Raw genomic sequence first — 15361 nt, 5'->3', positions numbered from 1 at the left:
GGTGGTAAAACCATCTGTGGTTCGTCTGCGGCACCACTGTCACACCTATTTCTGCCTAATAACAGTTGCGTTAAGCGTTCTGGTTTGAAGTGTGTGGTAAGAAGACATAGTTTTTCGAGGCTGTCCTCAAGGGTAGTGGCGCATTTGTGGTCGACCTCAGGTAGGAATATAATCTTATTTGGGGTTTATTGCAGATGTCCATGCGGCAGTAGCCACTTACCATCAAAAATAGACGGGATGTTCGTCAGCTAACCCTATATTGTTTAAAAAAAAGTTTGGTCAAAACATGCTACAAACATACCCAATCTTAGTCAAACGCTCTATCCAGATCATTGAATTTATGACGATTTGGCAATCGTGTATTATACATTGTTCATACTGGATTAAATGATAATTTGATCCTTGTTCATATTGGATAAATAACCTCGAATCTACCGATACCATGACAATTCCAGGTTATCCCTCTACCACGACACAGACTCCCCAGCAGAGAGTGTAGAGAAGCTGAATCTATCAAAAAAAAGTATACAGTACACCGCCAGTGACTACACGGATCCCACCGGCGGTATCAGGACTGTCTCGCAAGTGGCGTTGGCGAATCGGACTTATGAGGTATTTTGATTCTTGCCAAATATAAAGGCTCGACTGCTTGAAAATATATATATTTTTTTGTAATATAGGAGCATGCAGTCCACCTGATGGTAAGTGGCTACTGCCGGCCATGGACATCTGTAATCAACCACAGATAGGATTCGATATTCCTACCTGAGGTCGGCCACAGATGCGCCGCTACCCCTGAGGAAAGCTGGAACGCCTCGGAAAAGTCTGTCTCCCTTACCACACCCTTCAAACCGGAATACAGCAGCGCCTAACACTGCTGTTATTAGGTAGAAATAGGTGTGTCGGTGGTGCCGCCGAAGTCGAACCACAAAGGGTTCTACCACCTGCAATTATAAAGTGAAAAAGCCAAAACATGAATGAAATTAATATATTACAACAGAAATTAAATATTATAAGGCGCTGGAAGCAGGGACAAACGATTTGGTATTTTTTCTGTAAGTTTAGTGTTATTTGTCTGTGACTGGTACCTTATATTAATAAGTGAAACTCCATCAAACTTTTCGGGGTTTAGGTGTAAAACACTGGAACATACATGGAGTCTTCACGAGTCTTCTATCAGAATGAGCAGGATTATGCCATAATCCACTACGCTGACCAAGTGCGTATTGGTAGACACACACCGTTGAGCAAGTTTTGTTTTGCAGATGTGCGTCGTTCGCAATGTTTTTCTATACATGATAATTAATCTATACATATAAATAAAATTGGAGTGTCTGTTTTTAACATTGAAATAGCCGCTTTATACTACATGCATATGAATATACATACGGTACATACATCAAAATATTTTTTCTGTCTATCTGTCTGTCTGTTTGTTCTGGCTAATCTCTGAAATGGCTGGACCGATTTTGGTGGGACTTTTATTGGAAAGTAGCTGATGTAATAAGTAGTAACTTAGGTTACTTATATTTTAGAACTAGCTGTGCTCTACTTTCTTTTTAACGCGGGTGAAACCGCGAGGCACAGCTAGTATTTAATATTTTATGTGTATGTATGTCTCTCTGATATTTGAACCTCGGACTGATTGAGAGGTCAAATTATAAACACTAGGCTGTCTGTTAATAAAAATAATATATTTCGATTATTTATTTCAGATTCTTTTAAAAATTGCAAGAAAAGGCATCGATACTCACAATATTGTTAGAAACGAATCACTTATACACAGCTTGGATTTTGTTAATTTGTTAAAGTAAGTATTTATTTATACTCGTGGTTTTAATTACAGTATTTTTTAATTATAGTATTTTTTAAATAATAAGTAGGTTCTTTTAAGATTTTGTAGTGAATCAGTAGTGAAAGAAAGCGGCCATAAGACACTTCCTTGAGAGACACCAATAAATTTTGGATACTACTTAAATAATAATTAGTAATAATACTGATGTAAGAAATCGTAGAAAGAAGCGTTTTTAAATAGTGACAATCGATACTTGTATCTATTTTTTTATTACTCAATAACTGGAATCAAAATGCAAATTGTACTAGGTAAAGCCTTTATATTTAATATTTTTTTGCGTTTTACGTATAAATTAGAATGCAATTGAAATAAAATTAAAAATGATTATAAATCTTAACTCGAATATAAACTTGAAATTGACGAATTAATGATTTATCTTATCTCTTTCTAAATTTTAATGCTTTCCTTTCCACATCCTTTTCAGTACAGTATCGCAGCTTAACTACGATTCCCTGACGAAGTTGTTCGCTGACCTGGCGCTCGGCACCAGCTACGACCAGGAGACGGCTCGGAACATTTTCTTGGAAGTTCTACCGCACGCTAGAAGTGATGCTTGTGCTAGGTTTATCAAGTATCTAGTGGTGGAGGAAAGGGTATGGATGATCACTGTAATATTCGTGGTAGCTCCAGATTGCTACAGTTATTTCTAAGATAGGTTATTATTTCCAAGGTAGCAGTGATAGCCTAGTGGTTAAGAAACTCGGCCTCTCTATCGAGGGGTCCGAGGTTCAAATCCCAAGCACCTCTGATTTTTCAAAGTTATGTGCGTATTAGAAATTAATTATCACTTGCTAAACGGTGAAGGAAAACATCGTGAGGAAACCTGCAAACCTGTGAGATTTATAAAAAAATAAATATAATCTCAAAGGTATGTGAAGTCTACCAATACGCACTTGGCCAGCGCGGTGGACTATAACCTAACCCTTCTCATTATGAGAGACCCGTGCCCAGCAGTAAGACAATAATGGGTTGATGATGATGATGATGATGATGATGATGTAGTTAGACTTCGCAGTCTAACATGTTGTACACTAGTTTGACTGATGTGGTAAGGAGACACTTCTACGAAACGTTCCATATTAGACCTTAGAGATGTTAATACATCTGTGTCCGATCTCAGGTAATCTAATCCGATGTTAGGTCCTACGGCAGCTTCTGCTCATGGACACCAATAAGGAACCTGAGCAGACGCTGCCATTTACCATCAGCTGCATCGTAGTTTTTTTCTCTAGTATAAAATATAATAGGTGTGGTGGTAGAATCATCACATAATAAATTATGGAGAGCTTAACTACCCTCCTTCAGTACCATTTAAAATGTCATAATATTTTTTGATAAATTGTAACTTGTACTAATAAATTTTACCCATTTAATATTCCAGGAAAAGTTAGAAGAAGCCACTATCCTCTCGCTCATCAGGAAGCTGCCATTCAACGTGGCGAACCACAGCCAGAGTCTGCTCGAGGATCTGGAGGTCTTCAACAAGCTGGGGTTGGACTTCCCCGCGGAGATCAGGCACGCTGGTATCCTCACCTTCGCCACGCTAGCCTCGAAGACCATGGAGCTATCGAGGGTCAAGCAGGACTACTTTGACAATATCGTTGTGAAGTATTTCAGGATGTATAGTGGTGAGTAGATTTGCAGACTTATGATGCCAGCAAGTCTATTAGTCCTCAAATTGTACATAAATTACTTATCAAAGATAGTATCACAAGTAGTCTTACATGAAAGACCTTTAAAAGTTTTATAGTTGTTTTTAACATTAGTAATATCTTACATAGATTAGTTGATAAAGACATGTAAATAACAATAAATAATAATCTTTTTCTTTTTTTTCTTTTTTTTTTATGTATGACAATAATTTTATTTAATTCGAATATGATACAATTATTATGAAATATACTTAAACTAAATTTAAAACAAATAGAAATAAAAATATTCACAGTAATAATAAAAAAAAACTAAAACTATAATAAATAAAATATATGAGCCAGATCGCTGCCCCGCGGTAGTGTACCCAAGACACTAGCAGCATTACCTCGTTGTATTGCCAAACTTATTTGTTGACCGAGGTAAGCTCCAGCTCTTGGGTCACCAGAGGTCTCAATCAAGCGCGAAGACAATTCTTTATAAAATTGCTTCGCTTCTCGTCCCCACGGTCCCATCGTCTCAACTGCGAAGGGCACAAATATATAATTCTGTGAAATAGCAGCATATTTGCGCCGCTTCATTTTAATTTTGAAGATATACGTGATTAAAAAGACATTACTTATGATTTTGATTCTGATTTAGTACTGATAACATGAGAACAGCAAATGGCAGTAATTTTAAAATATTGAATAGATCAAAAAATTATGCTAAGAAAATAAAACAAAAAATTAAATTTGTTTGACAAAATTCATATGAAAATCTTACTTATTTAGAATAGAATAGAATAGAATAGAATAGAATAGAATAGAATAGAATAGAATAGAATAGAATAGAATAGAATAGAATAGAATAGAATAGAATAGAATAGAATAGAATAGAATAGAATAGAATAGAATAGAATAGAATAGAATAGAATAGAATAGAATAGAATAGAATAGAATAGAATAGAATAGAATAATTTATTTGCATAGAATAGGTACATAATCAGGTGTTGCAAAATTTAGGTCCTCTTATTCTGCTAACAATACGGTAGCATGCAAATTGAAGAAAATATAACAAAAAGTTAGTTATCATAAAATATACAATTAGACAAAAAAAGAAATAAAAATGTCAATAGAATCAATTGCATAGAAACTCATTTATGTTATAAAAATTGTTTAACAATAAATATGTCCTTAACTTAAATTTAAAAATATTAGACGATTGCTTCTTAATGTCTTCCGTTAAGTTATTATATATTTTAACACACATTCCATAAGCGTTTCGCTGGAGCAAAGATGTACGTTGCGATTTGTCAAGTACTAGACGTTGACCACGTCTGGTGTTTCTAGGGTACAATTGTTCAACAGTTTTAAATAATCTTTGGTTGTGCCTAACAAAGAAGCATGCTTCAAGGATATACATTGATGCAAGAGTCAATATATTGTTAATTACAACATCTTTTCAATGGGCAAGTTTGGTCATCCAAATGACGAATTCATTTCAGATTGCCCACAATACCTAGACAGAATGGTCTGGCTCCAAGGTTTGTGCAGCCTGGGCTACACGGCCGAGTCCTACATTCGAACTATCCATGCTGACGTCTCCAGAAACCGACATGAGAGGCTATGGGCTTCGTTGGCTTGTGGCTACGATTTGAGAGGATACAGTGTAAGTTGATTTTGAAAGAAGTTTAAACAGCAAACGGGGGTATTACAGGGTATTACTGGGCATGGGTCTCGCGTAATATTGAGTCCTCTTATGTTAGCCAAGTATGTATTGGCAGATTTCACACATCTTTGTGATTATTTAAGAACTTTAAGGCGTATAGTTTTTTGTCCAGCAAGCAACCCCGGAAAGGACGACCCCGGAAAGGAAGAAAGATTTTAATTTATGCTTAATATTGACTAAGGTGATTTCATCTTCTAAATCAATAGGCAATTCATTAATCAAGCCTCCTCTCGATGATTGTAACTGAATGCAAGTGATGATTATATTTTAACACGAACTTCGAAAAACAACGGAACGTGCTTGGCATTCGATCTTGGGACCTTCAGATTGGGAGGTAGAATATGCAATTAAAGGCTACCACTTTTTTTTTTTTTTTTTATAATATAAGAGTAGCAGACGAGCATGCAGTCCACCTGATGGTAAGTGGCTACTGCCGTTCATGGACATCTGTAATAAGTCCCAGATAGGATTAGATATTCCTACCTGAGGTCGGCCACAGATGCGCCGCTACCCCTGAGGACTAAGGTGGAACGCCTCGGAAAAGACTTTCTCCCTTATCACACCCTTCAAACCGGAACACAGCAGCGCCTAACACTGCTGTAATTAGGTAGAAATAGGTGTGGCGGTTGTGCCGCCGAAGTCGAACCACAAAGGGTTCTACCACCTTCAACTTCACTTCTTGCAGTCTACCTGATAGTACCTTAATGCCTGCATGGACATACTCATATATACTCGTAATACTAACCCCAACCAGGATTGGAATTGTAAATTAGTTTGGAAACAGATGCGCTGCTACCCCTGAGGGTTGAGCTGGAATACCTTCTGAAGTATCTCTTCAAACCAGAAAAAAGCTACAGTGCTGTTGTAAGGCAGAAATAGGTCTGGCGGTGATACCTCGCGTTCTATCATCTTCAAAATTGTACTTTTGTGTACTTCCAGAATTGTATCTAGTTCTACCACCTTTACTGTTGATGCTATTTTGTTTTGGCTATTGTTCCCAGGTCCTGGAAACCTCCCTACCCATTCTCATCGACGAGTCAGAACACATACAACTCCGAATCGCGGCGTTGCACGCTCTCCTCGGCTCTGACATCCGCGCTACCGATTTCCTCTTCATCCACAACTTCATCAGGAGTTCCACTAGCAGCCAACTCAAGAGGTTCTGGTACAGCACCATCAAGAGCTTGGAGATTAATAAGTTTTATGGCGGATATAGGACTGTGTAAGTTATTTTTTTATATAAAAATAGTAAATGACCATGCAGTTCATAATCATCACCACCATTAACCCATCATTGCTGAGCACGTATCTCAGACTGAGAAGGATTAGGCCATAGTCCACCGCGCTGGACAAATTGGTAGACTTTACGTACGTTCGAAAACTTTTTTTTTAGATTTCTCAGGTGTGCAGGTTTCCTCGCGATATTTTCTATTGCCAACATGGAGTTCACCTGATGGTATTATAGCAAATTGTATGACTACAACTGTTCGCAACAACTTCAGAGCAGACTAGCAGTTTGGCGCGGACTATACGTAGCTACTGCCGTTACCGCTTGGCTACAGAAGCGTGGCTACCGGAACTTAGCAGCACTTAACACTGCCTTTATAAAGCACAAATAGGTTCAATGGTAGTGCCTTTGGAGTCTTATCCTAAATGCAATAATATGATATCAACATAGATTAGTAAAGATACTTCGCCGCCTTGAAATTGAATGAAGCCGCAAATGGCTTATTATAGTAAGTTCTTTTTTTGAATTTTTGACAAATAAAAACATTTTTAGAGAAAATTTACGAATAAATAACTAATACTGCGTAATTTACATGATAATTAAATAATTTATAATAATAATTTCAAATATTTTAGGGATATTTTAGCACGGAGACGTGGCAAAACTTTTTTACGCAACTATTTCAATTCTCAAAACTGGGTACATTTTTTTGTTAGGAGTGAGTAATCTTTACTAATCTATGGATATCAATGAGTTGACCTTACGAAGGAAATGGATGCTAGTCTTAGTAACCTCAAAAACAAGATCTCGAGGGCTTAAGGGATTCTTCTCGATTCGAACCATGCAATTTAGAATATGACATAAATTAATTACATAAATAAATTTATTTATTACTAGCTGACCCGCCAAACGTGTTGCCATTAACATAAAAAAATGTTAAGGGTGAACAGTCCTTATCACTTAGGGGGATGAAAAATAGATGTTGGCCGATTCTCATAGATACCGGATAAGCACAAAAAATTTCATCAAAATCGGTCAAGCCGTTTCGGAGGAGTATGGCAACGAAAACTGTGACTCGAGAATTTTTATATATTAGATAATTTTAGTTATTTTTTGATTACTGTAAATATTTTTATTTTTATTTGTTTTAAATTTAGTTTAAGTTATTATCATAGATATATATTTAAGTTATTATCATAGATATATATCCTACTGATATAATATATCTATGGTTATTATAATATTGTAATAAGTTTTAAATATTGCAAAAGTTATTGTACTAATTTTAAATAAATTAATATTATACCTATTTTATTTCGTCTTACAAATATTTTCTTCCAGCTCATATTACGTGCCCTTCGTGGCGAACCAAGTCAAGGACGCAGATTCGACCTACTGGGCGACCAACAACTACATCCTGACCTCTGGGGAGGAGGTGGGTGCAGCGTCGCTGCAGTTCCTCAGCGTTGGCGAGGCGAGTGGTCCGATGCCGGCGATGGCTGCAGTTAAACTGTCGACTGGCGGGAAGAGGCCTTATCAGGCAGCGGTAAGTCCACTTACTGACTGAAATAGAAATGCCTGCAAGTCACGTGATAGTCAGGTGGTCTCTGCCTTTTGATATTTAGCAAGTGATCCAGCTGGGTTAGGTGGTCATCCAGGGAGCGGCCGTGCTCCAACAGTCTCAGTTCGGAGCTTGTATATATGCAACATGTTGAGAAAACTTCGATAGCGTGATTCAGCAGCAGTTTTCAAACCATTTTTTTTTTTTTTTTTTTTTTGTTTACGAGGGGGAAACCTTCAAAAGGTACCCAGTGTCGTGGGAGCGACGTAGGGTTATGTGGGATTCTTACCGCACTAAAACCCCCCCGGTGGCCGTCCTCGGCGCTGCGTAGAGGGCTCCGGGATCTCCAAAGGAACGCAACCGGAGCCCTCTTAGCGCGTTGCCCCGTCGGGCTCCGCCCAGGTGAGCTTGGCGCTCGCCACACCGTCTGGTGCGTACGACGGTATGCGACCACACATACCGCCGTCCTTCCCGGGGCCGCTGGCTGGGCGGTTCGAGCTCCCACTCTTGCCACCCGCAACCCCGGAAGCCCCCTTTTAGTCGCCTCTTACGACAGGCAGGGGATACCGTAGCCCTATTCTGGTCCCGAAACTACAGGGACAAGCAGTTTTCAAACCAAACAAACGTTTAACACTGCTGTTGTAACGCTGATATACGAGGAATAGTAAAATGGTGGTGGTTCAGTCTCCGTTAAATCACTTTTTTATACATTATTTTGAAAACTCATTGAATTCTAACGATCATTTTTCGATATTTTTTGTTAAATATATACGTGTAGGTAATCTTAAAATTTACAGTATCTAAAAATTTATACATTTTTGTTCAATATATAAAAATGGATATTTTTTTTGCCACAGGTATACATAATAGCGGAGGGGGTGTCTTCAAACATATACAAGAACCTACAAAACCAAAACAATAAGGGCGTGAACGTGCAGCCCTTAATCCAGTTGCTCCAGAAGTTGAAGGTTTGGAACCTGAAGACATCAGAAACCATGTTCCGTGGGAAGGGCTGGAAGGCGGCTATACCTGGGTTCCTGTTACACCCGAACACGGTAAGAGGGTTGAAGATTTTTGATTAACGAAAAACTTATCATCAAATTATTAGGGGTTGCTTTTCGAAAATTTCTATAAAGTTGGGATAAATACGCAACAAATAGATTTATTAGAATTAATTTTATTATGTAACGGGTACTCACGATATGCGTTTTTTATTGCCGATATTTCGACCCAGTTGCATGGATCGTGGTCACGGCGAAACTGAGGTGGAGGGGAGAAACCGTTGACAAGTACTAGTGGTAGATTAATCTACCCTACGTTTAGTTCGTTTTTCTTTAGGTTTCATATCAAGACACACAACACTAACAATATCCTTACGCACCGTACTTTGCACTATTTGTGACTTGCATAAACTAACCACTGGATTCCACGTTTGGGCTAACTTAAAACCATCTTCTCTGTTGAAGTTCCTAGGATGTTTCTTGATCTCTATTGAAAGATCTCTAAGAAAATGTCCGTTCTGTACAACTGCGTGGTCTAAATCTTTTTAAGATACCACCGCCACAATAATTTCTAATTCGAGCATATTAGTCTTCAGGAGTGGCAGCGTATATGTTTGGGTAAATGTGGATAGTGCGGTTGTTACGTACTTGATAAATTAAACTATTTTTTGTCTTGATTCCACTTGTTTATTGCTATTACTGAGGCTTATTACAATTTCTTTAAAGTCGTTACAAGAATACAAGTTGTTACACGTTCTGTCCTATCGCCATTTCTTTTTTTTTTTTTTTTTTTTAACTCGCATTTCCGCTCCTTCCGCCCACAGACGTCAAATTGTGTCAAAACCACAGATGCGTAATAGGCGTGAACAGCGGTTATTATGTATAATTACCGGGAACTATGCATAATTACCAGTGCTCGTGGTAAATGTTGTAAAAACTTTCGAATTAATCACATTTACAGGCAATTATATAAAATTACCATACCCCTTTAGTAAATGTAGTAAATAATGAAATCAAACATCGGAATGAAATGCTATGGGGTGGAGTAATAAAATACATGCCTTACTATTATCTCTGATCGCTTATAAATATTTTAAGTAAATTATAAGTCCAGTATAAGTACTTTACATGATTTGGACCCACCCGCTCGCAGGGCGCTCTGGCGCCCTGCTCGCTTAGTTTCATATTTTCTTTTATGTTCCAACCTAACCTAACCAATCCTAAAGATATTCATACCGGCTTGGTTTTGGTTAGGTTAGATCACTACATTTACCATGTGCGTTGGTAAATATCTTTAATTACCGGTAATTATAGATAATTACCGATTGCTTACATTTACCGTAACATATATATAGATAACAGGCTGTTTCAGATAGAATCTCTTCTATATGGAGTAGGCTATAAATATGTATAAGCGGCAATGAGCACTTTCCATAAGATGGACTCCTAGCTCGTTTACTACTCCATTCTTATAACAAACCTTCCTTGCTTTTAGAGGACCCTTCTTACAGTTTACCATTGCAGTGCGACGGAGACTGATTAATTAATTAATTCAACATTAATAAATGATGAATTATTTATTTAGATTTGAATATTTTTTCAGATTCACATAGACATTGTCATCAAAATCCACGATAAGACTGTCTACGCGACGCATATCAACCAGACGAGCTTCGAGAGCTGGGCTGATGACGATAGTAAGTCTAGATTTTATTGTATGCTCTACATCGGCAGTGGTAGTGGTGGTTAAGAAACTCGGCCTCTCGATCGAGGGGTCCGAGGTTCAAATCCCAGGCACCTCTGATTTTTCGAAATTACGTGCTTAAGTATTAGAAATTAAATATCACTTGCTAAAACGGTGAAGGAAAACATCGTGAGGAAACCTGCATACCTAAGAGATTTATAAAATAGATTTTAAAGGTATGTGAATGTAGTGAAGGATCAGGCTCTTATGGTATTGAGAGGCGTGTTGTTGGGTTGAAGGCTTTATTGTAACTATCTTAATACTGAGCTTAACCTAACTTATATAACTATGAGTCCTACACACACTACACCTCCGGGGGTTATTTTAAATAAAATTTTATTTATAAATATTTTATTTTTACCACAAATTTGGTAGGTGTAATGCACGTTAAGGCCTCTTTAAAAAAATAAAAACAATATACATAAAAATCTTATGTATAATATTAATTAACGTTTACTAATAATTGAATATAAAAAAATACATGAAAAAAAGCCTTTCTTATGTTTCATATTTTATGTTTATAGATTAATTAAAAAATACTTATTCTAAACGCGTTACAATTGTCTTATCCGGTTTAAAGTCATATCCGTTCGGTTTTATTCAAGATAAAATTAAATTATTTAAGTTTAAGTCAAATTCAAGTTTAAGTGTACACTTGTCATATCCAGTAACATTTATATTCATAATTAGGTATAAGAACATATCATTCATATATTCATATTCATATCACATAATCATATAAAGTAAATACCTACTTTATGCATTTGCTTGAATTAACCATGTGGCCTATAGTCAAATCGAAGCATCAGTCATATTTGTAGGTAGGTAAAATCCTTGTACTACATTACACATATTTTTATTTAATTAATTAGGCAAACATTTTACCTTTTATAATAATTTTTACTTAATATTTCTTATTATATTATTAATCCCTTCATATCTTTATTACATTATTGATCATTTCATATATTTCACTTCCTTTCTTATTTGTTACATAACTTCATTAAGTTTATGATAATCCTTCCATAATTCCATTTCTTTCACGAAGACGTCTCGCGTACATCATGATCAAGATAACGGTTTCTTTATAATAATTAAAACTCTCTCTATAACATTCAAATATCCTTTCGATCCATTTCTTTCACGTATACGGCTCGCGTAATTACATGATCAAGAAAATGTAAAAGGCATACTTCTCAATATATATTTTTTTCTCAATTCTCATTATAGTCCTAACACTCATCTTTCAGTATCTTTCCATCTACTTCTTGCACGCAGATGACTGCAGATCATGCAGCGTGAGCAAGACAATCTGTCTAAACCAACAATAAACATTAACTAACAATCGATATATTTCATCAGTATATTAGGTATCTTCTTAATTTTCGAGGGATCAATCTCGATCATTACCAAAAATACTAATTTACAGAAGAAATCCATAAAAAAAATCCATACAAACGATCCATTTGTAAACATTCATCCATTCCTTTGTTTCCAAACATAACATTTTGTTTTAGTCTCAAATCATATTTAATATCATCATAATCATCTTTACTATTTATCTAAGTACTCGTTACATACACAAAATAACAATCAATAACATATAACAGTCTATGAGTTTAAGCTAGAATCAAATATCTAAGAATGTAATGCAATTAGAAACGGCGTCGGTATTGCATCATTATTGCAATCCGAACCCAAGAACATTCCATTCCCGTAAAGGATGGGTAACATGAATCGTAACACGTTTTTGGTAGTCAGCGATATAGAACAAAGAACGAAAAGACTAGTATTGCTACCTGGTTTGCTCGTTATATTACAACATTACCTTAATTGCTAAAACAAAATTTACCAAATATGATTCAATAATAAAATAACACGCAATTTAACTTTAAACAAATGACATTAATACTATTACTGTAAGTATAATAATGATACAAAAATAACAATCAAATCAATTTACGTATACGAGTAACAGGAAATTAATTTACTTTATATTTAATTTAAATACTTGTACAGACTTAGAGAACTTATTACTTTAATTTAGTTTATACTATACGATTCATATTATACCTGTTGTATATGATGACGCAACCTTTAAGTTGTTTTTCGTGTCACGATGATTTTTGTGCCGTTTTCTTACGCCAAGAGTTCTCCGAAGGGCTGGTCCCCGTTCACAGTAAAATTTCTGGTCCGGTGTCCTTTGATGATGTAGATAGTCTTCTTTTGGTAATTACTTCACTCTTTTCTTCCATGACTGTTTTATGACGATTGATGGGCTCGACGACATTTTTCAGTTCCATAATATTTTTCCTCACGATGACGATGTGGGTGATCTTCTTCCATACTTTATTTTATTCAACTTCCTTATTTATACTGAATTTCTTCTTTCTTCATCTTCGTTTTTTTTTTGTGATCTTCAACGTTAATTTCCGGTGCAAATTTTACTCATCTTCTTGTTTTTTTTCTTCTTCTATAATAGATTACTTTTTCATCTTCGATCTTCATTTTAATTTGTTTTTTAATTCTTCTTATTATTTATTCTTCATTTTGAACGCCTCCCGGTGCGCGTGCAACGTGGCAGCGCCACACGCGCACCGGACTGGCAGGGTCGCCATGTAGTGAAGGATCAGGCTCTTATGGTATTGAGAGGCGTGTTGTTGGGTTGAAGGCTTTATTGTAACTATCTTAATACTGAGCTTAACCTAACTTATATAACTATGAGTCCTACACACACTACAGAAGTCTACCAATACGCACTTGGCCAGCGCGGTGGACTATGTCCTAATCCTTCTCATTCTGAGAAGAGACCCGTGCCTAGCAGTGGTACAATAATGGATTGATGATGATTACCTATTTCTATCTAATATCGTTATGATTTCTTACACGATTCGTGAGATTTTCCCGTTCCTTTTTTCTTTTCCTTCTGGATACTTTTTATTGGTTATCTTAGCTTTTATTTCCTCAATTTTAACTTTTATTTTATTTCTCTAATTTTATTGTTTTTTTTCTTTTCCGCTTCTTGTATCGCGTTTTTCTCGCTATTTAACAAAAGAGAGTTATTCAGGATATACTTGCTCTCTTCAACTTTTCTAAAGATCTTCCTAAGCTTATAGCAGAGTTCCTCTTCACTTTCAGTAATCATCTTCATGAATAACATACGTTCTCATATTTTCGCCTTCGATTACAGGAACGAAGTCGATAATAGACTTCCTAAGGTTTGGCAGCCACATCAACCAGCAGTTGGTGTACTACCCTGTCCAAATGGACGTCAACGTGCCTAGTGCTTTAGGTAACTATTTTTCATTCCTATTGCATAAAAGATAATGCATGTAATTTGAAATAGTATTTTTTATAATACAAAAGAAGCAACCAAGCATGCAGATCATCTGATAGTAAAAGATAACTGCTGCCCATGAACATCTGTAATCAATCCCTTATTAGATTATTTTTAAGTTAGCAACAGATGCGTTGTTACCCCTGAGAAGTAAGTTGGGACGTCTTGGATAAGTACCATGTCCCTTACCACGTCCTTCAAAGCAGAGAACAGCAGCTTAACATAGTTGTATTTAGGCAGAAATAGGTGGGGCGGTGATGCCGCCGGAGTCAAATGACAGGGTTCTACTTCAAAACGTATATCGTATTGCAACATATCATTTAGTACTTATCGCATTGTTTCATATTTTGCTAAGTTTTGCCCGCGGCTTCGCCCGCGTTTAAAAGAAAAAAATATGACATACTAACATACATAAAACTGAAAATTCGTACCTTCATTGGAACGACAGTGGCACCATATGGCGAAAATTGGTCAACCAACCAACTACCAACTCTGGAATCTTCGTGGGCTCATGGACAACAACTTTCCTAAAGATCATCACTTGATCAAATGCATAATTCACGATTCAATCCTTACTAATATCGATTAAAATAATCGATTTTTTTGGTCCAAAAGATCGATTCTCCGATTAATCGGTCTTAGATCGCCATCCCTAGTTCCCGTGGGATTTCCGGAATAAAAACTATCCTTTTTCGGGTCTCAGACTATCTTTGTACAAAATTTCATTAAAATCGGTTCAGTGGTTTAGGCGTGAAGGAAAGACAACCAGACAGACAGACAGACAGACTATCGGATTTATAATATTAGTAAGGATAAGGAAGTAAGGATCGGATTATTAATGAATGTTTTGAAACCAATATTATTCCATTTCAGGAACCCCAATACGTCTCCAGTCATCAATAGTGACCTTCATGTCAGTCAGAGGCAATCTGACCGCGTCGTCCGAACAACCTGAAGATGAACTGACTTGGGAGAATGATTTGCATATCAGGTCTTTGTTTTTTATGGAATTGAAATAACGAATGAACTTCATTCTGCATTTTAATAATAATATAGGAGTAGCAGACGAGCATGCAGGCCATCGGCAGGAAGGTAAGTGGCTACTGTCCATGGACATACCTTCGACATACCTGAAAGTTAGATACCTTCTTGAAGTCTGCACCTAGTGCGCCGCTGTTACTGAGGTCTAAGAACGCTTTAGAAAAGTATGTCTCCCTTACCCGCAACCTTCAAACCAGAACACAGCGGCGTTCAACACTGCGGCAAAAATAGTGT

General features: G+C 36.6%; 1 protein-coding gene and 1 long non-coding RNA gene across 2 annotated transcripts in view; one reads left to right on the top strand and one right to left on the bottom strand.

Annotated features, from left to right (window-relative positions):
• The window catches only part of LOC140752787 (uncharacterized), a 238186-nt gene that overhangs the window by 120145 nt on the left and 102680 nt on the right, over window positions 1-15361 (bottom strand). The window lies entirely within an intron of this gene.
• Window positions 1-15361, top strand: part of cv-d (vitellogenin-like lipoprotein) — a 33737-nt gene that overhangs the window by 6382 nt on the left and 11994 nt on the right. The window contains exons 8-18 of the mRNA XM_073087135.1: window positions 456-612; window positions 1716-1810; window positions 2280-2448; window positions 3237-3483; window positions 4992-5155; window positions 6217-6437; window positions 7785-7989; window positions 8862-9059; window positions 10609-10702; window positions 13940-14041; window positions 14960-15077. Coding sequence (XP_072943236.1) covers window positions 456-612; window positions 1716-1810; window positions 2280-2448; window positions 3237-3483; window positions 4992-5155; window positions 6217-6437; window positions 7785-7989; window positions 8862-9059; window positions 10609-10702; window positions 13940-14041; window positions 14960-15077 — 1770 coding nt within the window. The remainder of the gene's footprint in view (window positions 1-455; window positions 613-1715; window positions 1811-2279; window positions 2449-3236; window positions 3484-4991; window positions 5156-6216; window positions 6438-7784; window positions 7990-8861; window positions 9060-10608; window positions 10703-13939; window positions 14042-14959; window positions 15078-15361) is intronic.

The sequence above is a fragment of the Epargyreus clarus genome, unplaced genomic scaffold (assembly GCF_041222505.1).
Source record: "Epargyreus clarus isolate Ecla_fem2 unplaced genomic scaffold, WU_Ecla_fem_2.2 ptg000025l, whole genome shotgun sequence".
NCBI lineage: Eukaryota > Metazoa > Arthropoda > Insecta > Lepidoptera > Hesperiidae > Epargyreus > Epargyreus clarus.
Note: the sequence above shows the minus strand (reverse complement) of the source record. Positions and strands in the feature narration are given on the sequence as shown.